This window comes from Pangasianodon hypophthalmus, chromosome 6, assembly GCF_027358585.1.
Source record: "Pangasianodon hypophthalmus isolate fPanHyp1 chromosome 6, fPanHyp1.pri, whole genome shotgun sequence".
Taxonomy (NCBI): domain Eukaryota; kingdom Metazoa; phylum Chordata; class Actinopteri; order Siluriformes; family Pangasiidae; genus Pangasianodon; species Pangasianodon hypophthalmus.
The window spans coordinates 5,695,985-5,710,731 of NC_069715.1; the positions used below are offsets into that span (position 1 = coordinate 5,695,985).

Here is a 14,747-nt window from a genome sequence, read left to right on the forward strand (position 1 = left end):
AAAGTTACAAGTTAGTAAGTGTTACTTCTGTCAGATCTTGTCAGATCGGTGACTACTGTGCAATACAGATTAGTGGGGAGCATTTTGCATCAACAAATGAACTTTTGCTTTTTAAAAACATGCCTATAAAATTTTTAAACAGATGAAAATGAGAAGACTGCATCTACATTGTATATATAGAATACCAAATCACATGTATAATATAGATATACTGAGTTGGCAATTTATTAGGTATATACAGAGAGTAGTAACTAGTAACTGTGTGTTTGTGTCTGTCTGTGTGTGTGTAGGAGTCAGGCACACTGTGTTTGGCTGTGTCCATCGAGTGACTCACGAGCTTGTGTCTGACAGTTATTGTGACAGCGCTACTAAACCCAGCACACAGGAGGAGCCCTGCAACGTCCAGCCATGTCCCGCATTGTGAGAACACACACACACACACACACACACACACACACACATATACAATACAGGCCATTTCCATAAGACGTCTATTACAGAATGTAGAGACCAAAACCAGGAGTCCACTACTGAGATGTTTTTATTTATACCACAGCACTGTTGAATTCTCGATTCTGATTGGTCAGTTGTTGTTGACTGTCAGTAGTTTATATCAGTGCACGTGTTCCAATACATTAATTCTTGATAATTGTTATTATGTAATTGTTGATATGGTGAAGATTTCAGTATAGAGACTACACCATATCAACAATTACACACAGTATCAGCACTTTGTTAAAATCAGAGGTAATGATCCGTTTTTAAGACAGATAACCTGAACTAACTTGTTCTGTGGACGTTCCACAACATTAAATGTAACTATAAGTGGATAAAATGTACAAAGTGTTGTTCTTTAATAAATAAAAAACTGTAATTGTTGGCAAATTGCTGTGGAATAAGAAGAATAAAACACTTCAGGATCTGCTATTATTGGAAAATAATCAACTATAGGGTGGTAACAGTAACTCCATTTTTCATCGGGCTGCATCACAACATCTGGTCGTAGATTGTTTTCCTATAACAGCATGAAGAAGTGTTTCATTCCTTATAGAACTAAGCTGTAATGAATAAGTTGACTATGCTGAATGATTGTTTTTTCGAGCAGTTGGGATATTGGTGAGTGGTCGGAGTGCAGTAAGACGTGCGGCCTCGGCATGCAGCATCGACAGATTCTGTGCCGACAGTTTTACATCAACCGCACCCTCACCGTGCCCGCTAAACGCTGCGAACACCTGGAGCGGCCGGAGAGCAGCAGCACCTGTCAGCTGAAGATCTGCAGCGAGTGGCAGATTCGCTCTGAGTGGAGCTCTGTGAGTCACAGCTGCCCATCACACCACAGTCTTCAGTCAGGAGGCCAGAGGAAAAACTGAGAGTCATGGGATTGTGGGATGTCAGTTAAAACGATTTTCTGGATTCCCAAAAGCAGCTCAGTTAAACAGCGTTGCATGATGTTACTGTAATTCTGCACACATTGGGTTGTAGATAAGAGGATTTTCTTTCAGGAAATTTATGGAATTGGGTCCAGCATAAAGTATCCCATATCCCTCTTACTGAATCTGTCTTTTATGCTTTATTTTTATGCTGCTTGTGTTAAATTAGCCTCATGTTGTGTGTACATCTGGTTTAAAATGGAAACTAGATATATTTATATTCTACCGCATACTGTGAAAACACATTTGCGTGTGTTTGTGCACTTACACTTGCAAGTAAGAACAGAATACAAGTTCGCATGTAAATCTCTGAAATGTTGGCCAACAGCTTGCTGACCTTTTTGTTGAGGGCACAAACACAATGTGCTACATTAGAATCTTTGTTAGAAGAAGAAAATGATCATATACTCGTACACTCACACTTGTGTGTGTGTGTGTGTGTGTGTGTGTATGTGTGTGGTGTCAGTGCTCCATGCCCTGCGGTGTAGGCCAGAGAACACGTGAGGTGCGCTGCGTCAGTAATGTGGGTGATATTGTAGAGGATGAAGAGTGCAACATGAATCTTCGTCCCCGTGACATAGAGAACTGTGACATGGGGCCGTGTGCTAAGAGCTGGTTCTACACAGACTGGGGTGAGCAGGTAAAAACAATAACACCTCATACCTATGATAATGATGAGGTTGCAGTAATATACCTATATGCGTGTTTGGGAATGTTTTTATATCTTGTTGAGGACCAAATGTTCTCACAAGAATAGGAATATCTGACAGTTTGTGGGGACATTTATTGGGACCACACCCCTGTTTTTTATTACAAAACATGCAGCTTTTATTTACAAAACTAAATAAGGTTAAGGTTAATATTAGATTTAGGTGTAGTATAGCATTAATAAGCTGCATTAATAGTTTTGTCAATGAAAGGTCCTTGCAAGGATAGTGAGACAACCGTGTGTGTGTGTGTGTGTGTGTGTGTTTGTCAGTGCTCTGCAGATTGTGGCTTTGGTGTGCGAAGCCGCAGTGTTGTGTGTCTCTCTAACCTGGTGAGCAGTGTGCCTCTGGAGGGCTGTGGTACAGAGCGCCCCCCTCAGGCTCAGCCGTGTAACACTGGGCCATGTGAGAGCCGCACTGAGTGGTTCACTGGGCCCTGGGGTCAGGTGAGTACACACACACACACACACACACATACACAAAACCACCACCACCACCTTTAACATGTTTTAACATTATGTACATACATGACAATATGTTCTGATTAAATATCTATTGTCATATGCAATAAGTTGGTATAAATGGGCTAGCAGTTCTCTTTTTCAAGGACAAAGTATAAAAATAAGGTCCAGTTTCTGGCATCCACATTGTCTTGCTGTTAATAAATATATATGGCTTGATGTGTATAAATGTTTATTACTACTACATTAACTACTATATTAATTAAAAAAATTCCAACTAACCAAAAATATAAATACTGAATCTGAAATGAACTGACATTTTTTTAAAAGCAGATTTAATAACCATTTTGGGGGGAAAAAATTACTGTAACATATTTATCTATGCTAGTAAACCATATTTACTACTTATTTCACATTCAGTACAATATACTGTATAAAACTTATATAAAAATATCTCTGTAAAAATATTAGTAGATAAAAATAAACTGAACGAGGATGTAGCGAGTGATTGGTTGTACTCTGTTAATGGATGGGGTGTGTGGGTTCTCAGTGCTCGGCGGAGTGTGGAACAGGCAGCCAGCAGAGGACAGTGGTGTGTATGATGAAGTCTGATGACAGCTATGCAGTGATGCCACTGTACGAATGCTCTTCTCTGGACAAACCACTCAGCCAACAGAGCTGCACTCTGAAGGCCTGTGGAGCCAAGTGGTACTACACCGACTGGAGTGCAGTGAGTAATGTGGAGTCTCACACACACACACACACTTATATAAAAACACTGCAAAATTTACTCATTTACTTTTTTTTTTTTCCAAATCAGGGAATTTGAAATGGCCATTTTTCCTTGGTTTTGTAATGAAAACTTCTAGAAAACCCACTTTCCTCATTGACCTGAGCTACTGTGTGTATGTGTGTGTGTGTGTGTCTGTGTGTGTGTAGTGTTCAAAGACGTGTGAGGGGGGATTCCGTGTGCGAGAAGTGCGCTGTCTCTCTGACGATATGATGCCGAGCGAGGGATGTGAAGAACAACTGAAACCGGAGGACAAAGAGGAGTGCAACCTCGACCCCTGTGTTCCACAGATCGGTGAGCTGATATTACTATACTCTGCTATACTATACTACATAACTCCACAAATATATACACCTGTACTCTCAACAATGCAAAAATATATTGACATTTATACTCTCGACTATACAAAAATATACTCACTACTGTACTCTCAATTATACAAAACTGTACTAATATATATACACTCTCAACTATACAAGAATATACTCACAGCTATACTCTCACCTATGCAAAGATATACTCACATCTGTATTCAGGACTATACAAAAAATATACTCACAATTATATTCTCAACTATACAAAAATACAACTATTCTCACAACTATACAAAAATATACTCACAGCTATATAAGTATACAGAACCACAGCTTTGCACAGAAATATGACACATTGTTCTCACTTTCCAAGCCTGGAGTCAAATATCTGTAATTTCACTGGATAATGATAGTAAATAATGTCACTGAAAGTGATTAAAGAATTAATCAGTGATGTTATTTACTAACATTAGCCAATGTTAATAATAATTAATGTCATTTAATATGTTGAATATACTGATTATTTAATGTACATTGCATTATATTTTATTATAAGAATATATTGTTAACATATTACAATATTTTTCATTTCCATATGGGCTTATGATTGTGATATATAGATTTTAAATCATAAAATGAATCCACCTAGTAATGGTTATTTCACACAATATTCCCAATTATTTCCCCAGATGAAAAGTGTCGAGACAAATATTTCAACTGCAACGTGGTGGTCCAGGCCCGCCTGTGTGTGTATGATTACTATAAGAAGGCGTGCTGTGCCTCGTGTGCGCGCGTGGCGCAGAGACAGTCGACACACAGGAGCTACAGATAGGACGGCCCCGATGGTGACGTCACTCATGTCGAGTCCTTCACTGGCAGGCGCTATAAGCAGACGCAGAGGAAGTCTGCAAGACGCTCTGCTTTACGGAGGAAGGAAACGCTCTACTTTAAGGAGGAAAGCAGAAAGGCAGTCCAGAACCTTGAATGCACTTTGTACATCCACTTGACTGATCTGAAGATTCAGAAAAAGAGCATCTGTTAATTTTCAACGATTTATTTATACGTGTAAGAGGACAATGATTATAACGTGCCAAATACACTCATCACATGGTGCTTCAACATTAACTCAAGCTGAAGAATCGGACAGATTCGTATGGAATTTTATAGTGTATAATATTTAATGTAAAAATCCTTTATAGCTGATGATGTAGTTCATTAACTATGCAGCAAAAGGACAGGAGTGACTCCAGAGGAGTGACTCGAGTATCTGTGAATCTCACACAGTATTTCACAACCAGAACTGGTTCTACACATCCAGCATAGACACTTCACACACTAAAGTTCAAATCAACTCAATTTTTTTTACCTATATGTGTTTCACATCAGCCCAGGCTTAGATTATAATGTTTATACTGTTCTTAATAAAGCAACTCCATTCACATTTGAGTAAGCATTCTGAAGAATGTCTCAAAAAATGAGGTTCCCAATTTTCTGCTTTGCTTTACAGAGAAGCAGAAGCTCCGTTTGTCTCTAGGACCTGCATGAAGCTCTCCTGTCTAAGAAGGCAGTCATGGATAAATGTGATGAGGAAGGTGGATGGGAATTTATTGTAGCATGAAAAGAGAAATTTGTTGTCAATATTCATAGAAATCTCAGTGGTGTCCTCAATCTAAAAAATATTTCTCAAAACACAGGTTCATACTGTGTTGAAGGAAGTTTGCTTTTTTGTATTTATTATAGCACAGCACTGTTGAATTCTGGATTCTGATTGGTCAGAAAGTGTTGATTAATTTTCTATAACAGCAGCTCTGACACTAGTTCTGGCTGCAAATCACAGACTTATATTAATGTGCTTATTCCAATACGTTATTATTTCTATAATAATTGTATAATTGTTGATATGGTGAAGTTTTCAGAAAGGAGACTTTATTTAACATTTTATGGAAGGAGTCTCTAGAGTCAGCATTTCATAAGAGTCAAAGGTAAAGCTGTAACATTGTCTTATTAACTTCAAGAGAGAGAAAAAAAGAGGCTGGCGGGGGAGTGACCATTTATAGCTGCTATAACGTATTGATAACGAACTAACGTTTCGCGGATGTTTCATAAAACATAATTATTAAAGGAATAAAAAAAAGTACAACATGTCTTTCTGTAATAAATTTAAAATGTAATCATCTGCAAATTGCTGTGGTATAAGAGGACATTCTGTTATAGGGTGGGAGCAGTAACTCCATTCACAACAGTAGATCATGTAAGCTTCTCTTCTCATAAAAGATTTGTTCTTCCTGTTCTCTCATTTTAGTCCAGCTGAACTGGATCTACACACCCTGGACTCAATTACAGTCTGTTTTAGGCAATACAATGAGTTCTACCAGTTTATTTGGAATGATTTACACAGCTATAAGAGGAAAAAAACATAACAATCATTTATAATGAAAAACTAGCCCAGGCTAGTGATTTATTTCACCTTATTAGAACATTTAATACCTTTTTTTAAATGCAAAATATTAAATGAATTAACCAGTTTGTTGGAAGTTTGTGGAAAACAGCATTCTGGAGCTCAGTATGTATTTGATATGTGTGTGTGAATATGTCTAGACTAACTTTCAGTACAAAAATTTATTTCATAGCCAAGGAACAATTTGTACCATAACGTTTTGACTTGCATTGTTTTGGGGAAAAATGCAAAAATATATTCAAAAAAGCTACACTGACAAGCAGAAGTTTCTGAACATACTATGTTTTAGCATTTTTGTTTAAATGACCTCATTTTAAATACTGCAAAAATACTACATTTTTAAAATATATATATATAACCAAGGAATATGTATACGTGAATCAAATATTTATTAATAAATGTTTAGTGAATTGATAAATGTTAGTTCAAAATAACCTAAATCTAATCTCATTGGAAAAGTCCAGGATCTTTATCACTCTAATTAGGCACTTTAGGCTCACCACATTTAGGTTTCACAGTTAATACTAGCTCTCTAAATGAGTTATCTATGGATTTAAGTGCACATGTCTTTAATACAGCACTTAAACTGAGTTCTACACAGATATAGATTTTCTTTTCTTCTTAACTGCAATTCTGTATTATTTTGTAAAACTTTTGACTGGCTGAGTACAATGGCTGATATTTCATCTTAAACATAATTGCCATTTTAATCAGTTTAAATCAAACAATATCCAGGAATATTTTTATCTGATTATTATAAAACGTTAATGGTTCATCAGTAACTAATCCCTTAAATGCATACCTTTTCTCTCTATGACCTGTGAGCTCATTTCTCCCTGTATCTCATCCATTTTTTTCAGTTAGAATCCTGCTTTTCTAGAATTCCTACAATATTCCTATATTGAAATGCCAAAATTGTTGAAAATTATTTGTGTATGACAAAATAGCAAAGTCTTTGGAAACATCAAAGGCTCGCAAAATAGCTGTACAAGTAGTTATGAGCTCCATTCTGTAATTTGCAACACAATCTGTGTTAGAGACGTGACAAAATATTAAAATAAAATCAATTTTATTTTAATGCCATTCTGTTGTCAGTAAAATAATATGTTTAACATTGGCATGGAAGTTTGAACACCCATCCATCTTAGGGTAAAAGAATATCAGTAGATCATAAATTAGTAATAATAATAATAATAATAATAATAATAATAATAATAATGATATGTTAATAATTTAGTATTGCAGCTATATGACGTATTGGTTGCCATTGTTTCTAAGCATCAAGACAGACATCAATGCAGTGTATAAAATTTCTCACTAATTTATATTCATTTATTTCCTGTTTTACTGTTTTGTTGTTGTTTTTTTTTACTTTTGTTTTACCTGTTTGTATTTATATTCTAAATTTACTCTATGTTTATATTTTGTGTATCATGAAACTCAGACTCATTTTATCCATTCAGAAAAAAATGTTACTGTTTTACAGAACGGATTAAAGACCCAGGTTTGTTTTGTTTTATTAAAACAGCCTCTTGGCGTTAGAACTAGTTTCTTTTTTAACTAACACGTGACTAACACTTAAGACAGTTGTACTAATTGATGATTTGCGAATGAGCCGGTTCTTCTTAAATGATTCAGCTGAGTCAATTCACCAGAAGTGAATCTCAACATACTGTTAACAGAGACACTTTCCATATGATGTTTAAGCTTTGTGCGACTCAGCATCTGATGCCCATTGTTTCCATCATCTTACAAATTTGTTAGTTTTGTTTTGTTTGATGTAGATGTAAAGCTCATTCATCATGTGTCAAAAAAAAAACTTCTGTAAATCAGCTCACATTTATTCAGTTATTGCGTTTTAATAATATTTATTTCTACTTTAATTTTTACTTTGTTCTTTTTCATGTTTCACTGAATGTGTGTTGTTATTGTTATTAACATGATACTAATGATACTTTTAATTTCAATTGGGCTCCACTATAAAAAGAGAAAAATAATACTAATTAAAATATATCCATATATAAAGATATAGAACTTAGATAGCTTGGCAATATAATTTTTGTTCTTGTAAAAGATTAGTGTAAACCTCTCTCGTCTTCAGGTTCTGGTTTCGTATGTTTAAGACAACAGGAGCAAGGAAAAATATACTCCTCCATCCAGTCTGCTGGTGTTCCAGTAACAAAGTTTGAAGGAAGAACGCATATCGGAATTCCTGCTAACTGGTTATGGTCATATGGTCTTCTAACATTTGGGACTTAAAATGGCTGAAATTGTAACATTGTTGGGCGGCATGGTGGTGCAGCAGGTAGTGTTTCTTCCTCGCAGCTCCAGAGTGACTGGTTCGATCCTGAGCTCAGGTTACTGCCTATGTGGAGTTTCACATGTTCTCCCAGTGTCTGCATGGTTTCCTCTGGGTTCTCTGGTTTTCTCCTGAAAACATGCCATTAGGCAAAAACACAGGATGTGTGGGTGTTGAGGTGCTGCAGCATCCCTAATATTCATCATTCCTGCAACTGCTAAAATAATAATATAGATAGATAGATAGATAGATAGATAGCGCACATCAGGTGCATGTTGCTTAAAATTCCCCATTCAAAATGCCTTCTGTGTCCCTGCCACGTGGACTGGGTATGTTAAATTGCCTCCAAGGTAAGCCCATTCCTCGTGCCCAGCATTCCTGGGATTGGCTCCGGATCCACTGTGACACTGACCAGGATAAAGCAGTTGCTGAAGATGAATTATTGTTGTTGTTGTTCTATATATGTATAAATGTATTTATATTACATAGTTATATTAGACACAAACATAAAAGGAACCTTATGACAACCAACCACGTGTGTGTCAGTATAGTAACACTTGTATAGAGATGGATCAGAGAATGTACATCGAGCTTTAGGAACATTCTTTGAAAATCACGGATTAGTGTAAGGTTCCCAAGAATGATTTAAAAATTTAATAATAATTATTTAAAGGTTGCTAGAATGTTTGGGGAATGTTCTCCAAACCATCTCGGCTTACTGCAAGGTTCTTGAGATGTTCAAATGATTTAAAAGTAACCAGAGGGTTAGGGGAATGTTTTATTGAAACCAAACCCAGGTTACTGCAAACTTCCCAAGAGTTTATTAGAAGTTATGGGAACATTAGGAGAACATTCGTCGAACTGTGGGTTACAGCCAGATTTCTGTGAGGTACAAATTATGTAAACGTTATGGAAACATTAGGAGAATGTTCTCCAAACCAGTGTTGGTTACTGAAAGGTTCCCAGGAGGTTGGAATTATTTAGAAAGTTTCCAGAACATTAGGGGAATCTTCTCCAGACAATCCTGGGTTACTGCAGGGGTTCCCATGAGGTCCAAATCTTAAAAAAAAAAAAAAAAAAAAAAAAAGTTATGGGAACATTATTATTCAAACCCTGCTGAGTTACTGCAGAGGTTTCCAAGAGGTGCAAATCTTTTTTTTTTTTTTTTTTTAACAATTGTAGGAATGTTATTGGAAGGTTCTCCAAACCATCCTGAGTTTCTGCAGAGGTTTCCAGAGGTTACAATTTTTAAAGGTTATGGGAACATTATGGAAACGTTCTGGAAATCCAAACGAGAACTAAACAGGAACTGTTCTCAGAACTTTCTGGAAACCAATAATCCTTTCCTTTACACCGCCATTTTGAAATTACATGAGTACTTTACCTTTAACCTCCTCAAATCTGTAAGACCCCTGCGTGCGTGTATGAAACAAGTCACGTGACAAGGCCCTGGCCAATCAGAATGAAGCATTCACTTCCGCCTCTCGCGTGCAGTCCTCTCACTCAGACGCTGAAGTAGCAGGAGCAGGTAATTTGGTGTGAACATGTTTGAACTGCTGGATGTTTTTAGTGTTTATTTCTTTGCAGGTTTGTCCAGCCCAGCGAGAGGATGCCGTATTTCACACTGAAGCCATGTCTGGTGCACTGATTACTTTGTAGCTTTAGCATTTGTGCAGAGCTGCATGTGAATTAACCCTGATTAAAGCCCAGAGTAGTGAGAACACTTTACTAACAGCTTTAAACTCCTTATCAGTGCAACTAGAGCACAGTGTAAACAGCATGGTTTTCCTCTTTTCTCTCCAGCTCTCATCACTGTGTGTAAGATGCACGTCAACACATACGTCATTACTGGAGGCGGAGGATATCTCGGCTTCCGGTATGTAATAATTAACCTCTAATTAATAAATAAATCACTCAGATATGCCTCTTTGTTGAAGGTATTTTTTTTCTAGATGTGATATGTTCCATGGTTGGAGTTAATGTCCATGCAGTACCCACATATAACGCTAGATGGAGACACTAAACCATTACATGTGTTTCTTAACGGTGCCTTGGGTATGATCTGTGGAAAATAGGTCTAATGGGAGGGGGATATTGGAGAGCATTGTGGTTTAGTAGTTAGCAGGTTTGCCTCTCACCTCTGAGGTTGGGGGTTCGATTCCCACCTCCACCCCGTGTGCATGGAGCTTGCATGCTCTCACCGTGCTTCGGGGTTTCCTCTAGATACTCTGGTTTCTTTCCCCAGTCCAAAGACATGCGCTGTAGGCTGATTGGCATGTCTAAACTCTCTGGTGTGTGTGTGTGATTGTGCCCTGTGATGGGTTGGCACCCTGTCCAGTGTATCCCCTGCGACCCTGTGTAGGATAAGCGGAAAATGGATGGAGGTCTCTAACAGTTAAATGGGTGGAGTTGAATAAGATTTTTTGGAGCCCACCCCATTTCCACCCATGTACACAAAACTCCGCCCCCAACACTTATGACGGTTCAACTAGAGTTACCATTAGCAAAGACCATCATAACATCACCGAGTTACAACTCTATAAATATGCAACTTCTCCTCATAATGATTTAAGAGGATGTGAAGGTGCATTGGGGGCGTGTCTATAAAATGACTGACAAGAGGCCAATCCAGATACAAACAAACATTCTTGACTGGAAAGGCAGGCATTTCCAAAGTGTTCCCCCCCAAGCTACATAATACACTTGTTCTGAGACAATGGCTTAAACTATGTTTTTTTTTTTTTTCATTTCTACATAATTTTCCACATTATTTGTACTAGAAATTAAACATATTGCCTATTGCACCTTTAAAGGAAAACGTCACCATGAAACACATTAAATATGTTTAGGCTTATATTGAAAAATTTGTGAGATGTTTAGTTATTTTGGTGCTAATGTGTTGGTTGGTGCTGTATTTTTGTTATTCCTGTGAAAAGTTAGTGGTTGTGTGCCACACTGACATTGCAGGGGGGCATCGTTATATCTAGCGTAATTAGAATGGTGTCTAAAATCTAAAAAAACTTCTAAAAAACTTCAAATACAAGGGATGATGGTCAGCTTTCTCTGTTAGAGCAAGAGCTTAGTTTCTCACTCACCATTTTCCAGCAGTTAATAAAGTCATGCTAATGAGAAACCCACTGTAGAAGAAGTGGAGACGTTCATGCAAATGCTGGACTCAAAGTCCCAGAATGCAATTCAGCAATACAACACAGTTGTGCTGAAGTAGTGAGTGATTTGTGAGATGACAAGCACAATGGTGTTGAATCTTTGGAAGTTGATCTGTTTGAGTGTAAAAATGAGAATCTCTATCTAAAACGCCTGCTGCATCGCTCTCTTTAGGTAGAGATGAAGCAAAGGGCATGTCATCATCAGGTAGTCGAACAGCATTGTGGGTAATGTTAACCGAAGTGAAATCAGACCAGCATGTCTGTAAAAGAATTTTAAACTAAGAAAAGTCAACTCAGACTTTCATTAAGAAATACATCTTTTTAAATAATCTGTTGATTATAAAGATTAATATGAAAAATGTTCAGCATGGATTTTTTTCTTTAAGGTTTTTTTTCTTTTGTTGCCACAAATATAATATTTACACCTGTGATTTTTTCCTCTCAAAATAAACCTGATTAGTCATTAATATTAATTGTTGGTTATTGCAAACCGACAGTGCTCATTCATTAATTATAATAATGTGAAAAGCTTGTTACAGACTTATTAAATAATTATGCATTTAATTCTGAATTGAATTCATTTATTTCTACGTAGTCTTGCTTGCGCCCTCAGCAAGAAGTCCTTCAGAGTCGTCCTGTTTGATGTGAGGCCGCCCAGTGAAGCATTGCCCGAGGGCGTGGAGTTCATCCAGGGCGACGTTCGGGATTTCACACAGGTGGTAAATGCACTGCGCGGCGCAGACTGCGTTTTCCACATCGCATCGTACGGGATGTCCGGGAGAGAGCAACTCAACAGGAAGCTGATTGAAGAGGTGAACGTTCAGGGGACGGAAAACGTTATTCAGGCGTGTTTGGATCTCTGTGTTCCTCGACTGGTCTACACCAGCACCTTCAATGTGGTCTTCGGTGGCCAGGTCATAAAGAAGGGCGATGAAACACTTCCTTATCTGCCTTTACACCTCCATCCAGACCACTACTCCAGGACCAAGTCAATGGCAGAAACACGGGTGCTAAAGGCTAATGGATCGCCCCTAGCGGGTGAACGTGGGGTCTTGCGCACTTGCGCCCTCCGTCCAGCTGGGATTTACGGCCCGGGAGAGGAGAGACATCTTCCCAGGATTGTAGGATACGTCAAGAGCGGCCTCTTTAGGTTTGTGTATGGAGATCCTGAGAGTCTAGTGGAGTTTGTCCATGTTGATAACCTAGTCTCTGCACATGTGTTAGCCGCAGAAGCGCTAACGGATAAACGTCAGCACCGTGCTGCTGGACAGGCTTACTTCATCTCAGACGGCCGGCCAATCAACAACTTTGAGTTCTTTAGGCCATTAGTAGAAGGTCTTGGTTACTCTTTCCCCAAGCTCCGACTTCCACTTTCTCTCGTTTACTTCTTTGCGTTCCTCACAGAGATTGTTCACGGCGCCATCGGCCGCGTCTACAACTTTCAACCTCTTCTGACACGTGCTGAAGTTTATAAGACTGGAGTCACACACTATTTCAGTATGGAGAAAGCCAAAGCCGAGCTCGGTTACAACCCCAAGGAGTATGACCTGGGAGAAGTGGTGGAGTGGTTCAGGAGCAGAGGGCATGGGAAAAAGCAAGTCACTTCACCCATTAAAAAACTGATCCTCGATGTTGTGTTGTTTCTTATCATTGTGGCGTTGGTTCTCTCTTTCCTGCCAGTCGTGGGTCAATAAAGTGAAAAAGCTTTCAGTATGTCCAGTTCAATTTTTCTATAGATTTGTATTAAAAATAATAAAATGTAAACATTATATTTCTGTAAAAAAAAAAAGCAATTTCCTGGAAAACCAAACAGGAACTAAAAACGTTCTGTTCATGGAACGTTACGAGAACCAAAAAAAACATTCCTAGAACGTTCTGGGAACCAATAGTGGTTAGCTGACGTACACTTATGAATTTCTGTTGACCAATCAGAACGCTATATGGCTTAATGTTTTCTTTAGCTACCTTCTGATGACTGAATACACAGCACCATGTACACACACACTACCTTAACTCTCCTTCAACCTGTACAAACTAAAGACTCTTATGAAACAAGTCACATGACAAGAACTTGACCAATCAGAATGAAGCATTCTTAGGTACAAATCTACAGTATCCAGGGAGAGAAACTGTTTTGGAAAGCATAAATCTTTAGAGTATCCACTTTGGACCATCCAGTATGTGTGTTTTGTGGCAGTGTGATTGTTGTGCAACCTATCATTGTGTTTTATCTGTATTCACAATTTTTAGCTTCGTCAATAAATTAACATCATACTGAAATATTTGGTTAACTTGGCTGAAGTGAGCTGATTGACTCATGTTGGAGTGTTTTTATTGTTTTAGTAATAATAAATGTGCTTTTTTTTTTTTGCATTAATTAATACAACACCTCATTCATATGTTCCAGCTGTCTGAACAATTTTGAACTCATCATGGCCTAATTATTTAATCTTTTTTTCCCTAAATATTTGGATTAAAAGAATTTGAAGGCTTGTAATGTAAAGTGTGAATGCAAATGTTTTGATTTAAAATATGTGGAGTGAAAATGTTTTGTTCCTAAATTGCCAGATAAATAATGCTAAGTGCAATACAGAGCAAAACTGATTGTCATTATTATTTTCTCCATCATCAAGCAGCTCTACTCTGACAGATAAATTGTTGATAAAGGGGCGTTTGTGTAACAGGTGGCTGACATGCGATGTAAGTGTGTGGGTGTGTTCAGTGACAGGTGTGTGTATTCTACAGAAGTACACAAAAGACCCACTTAGAAATCCATTTTTCTTCCAAATTGCTGCCTCATGGTGTGCTTTGTCTCGTGTTTACACTGACTTCAAAAGCTATGAACGTATTCATTCTAAAGATTACCCAAAGAGGGTGTTTTTTTTGTTTGTTTTTTTTTTTTTTAACATAAACGAATAAAATGAAGTGTGCTCTTTAGCTCCATGATTCACTACTTTCTACTTTGGCTACTTTCTTAGTTTCAGGCTCCTGTTTATATTGTTTCTAATATAGCCGTTTGGCTCCGCCCCTAGCTGGCTCAGGCTCTCTCAGCTCTGCTGTTTTTTCTGAAGGCCTGGTTTGATATGCAGACACTGCAGCAATGTGAATAGCATTGTTCATG

General features: G+C 37.8%; 2 protein-coding genes across 4 annotated transcripts in view; both read left to right on the plus strand.

Moving 5' to 3' along the window:
• adamtsl7 (ADAMTS-like 7) overlaps window positions 1–8,217 on the plus strand; it is a 48,913-nt gene extending 40,696 nt beyond the window's left edge. The window contains exons 12-18 of the mRNA XM_026927014.3: window positions 291–420; window positions 1,106–1,310; window positions 1,897–2,070; window positions 2,410–2,583; window positions 3,149–3,328; window positions 3,538–3,682; window positions 4,392–8,217. Of these exons, the coding sequence (XP_026782815.3) occupies window positions 291–420; window positions 1,106–1,310; window positions 1,897–2,070; window positions 2,410–2,583; window positions 3,149–3,328; window positions 3,538–3,682; window positions 4,392–4,534 (1,151 nt within the window). The 3' untranslated portion in view covers window positions 4,535–8,217. The remainder of the gene's footprint in view (window positions 1–290; window positions 421–1,105; window positions 1,311–1,896; window positions 2,071–2,409; window positions 2,584–3,148; window positions 3,329–3,537; window positions 3,683–4,391) is intronic.
• Window positions 8,218–9,934: 1,717 nt separating this feature from the next.
• sdr42e1 (short chain dehydrogenase/reductase family 42E, member 1) lies at window positions 9,935–14,523 on the plus strand. 3 transcript variants are annotated; one of them, XM_026927434.3, is made up of 3 exons: window positions 9,935–9,987; window positions 10,263–10,335; window positions 12,222–14,523. In XM_026927434.3, exons 2-3 carry the CDS (start codon window positions 10,283–10,285, stop codon window positions 13,318–13,320), a joined length of 1,152 nt encoding a protein of 383 aa, XP_026783235.3. In that variant the 5' UTR covers window positions 9,935–9,987; window positions 10,263–10,282; the 3' UTR covers window positions 13,321–14,523. The 3 variants fall into 3 exon arrangements, with proteins under 3 accessions (XP_026783235.3, XP_026783234.3, XP_026783233.3); XM_026927433.3 differs by having other exon boundaries at window positions 12,240–14,523; XM_026927432.3 differs by lacking the exon at window positions 9,935–9,987 and adding an exon at window positions 9,994–10,173.
• Window positions 14,524–14,747: the final 224 nt, after the last annotated feature.

What these genes read in the sequence shown, in the direction of transcription:
- sdr42e1 (XM_026927434.3), top strand. Translation starts at nt 10,283, where the DNA reads ATGCACGTCAACACATACGTCATTACTGGAGGCGGAGGATATCTCGGC. An exon ending in GGAGGATATCTCGGCTTCCG is followed by an intron (nt 10,336 to 12,221) that starts GTATGTAATAAT and finishes ATTTCTACGTAG; the next exon opens with TCTTGCTTGCGCCCTCAGCA.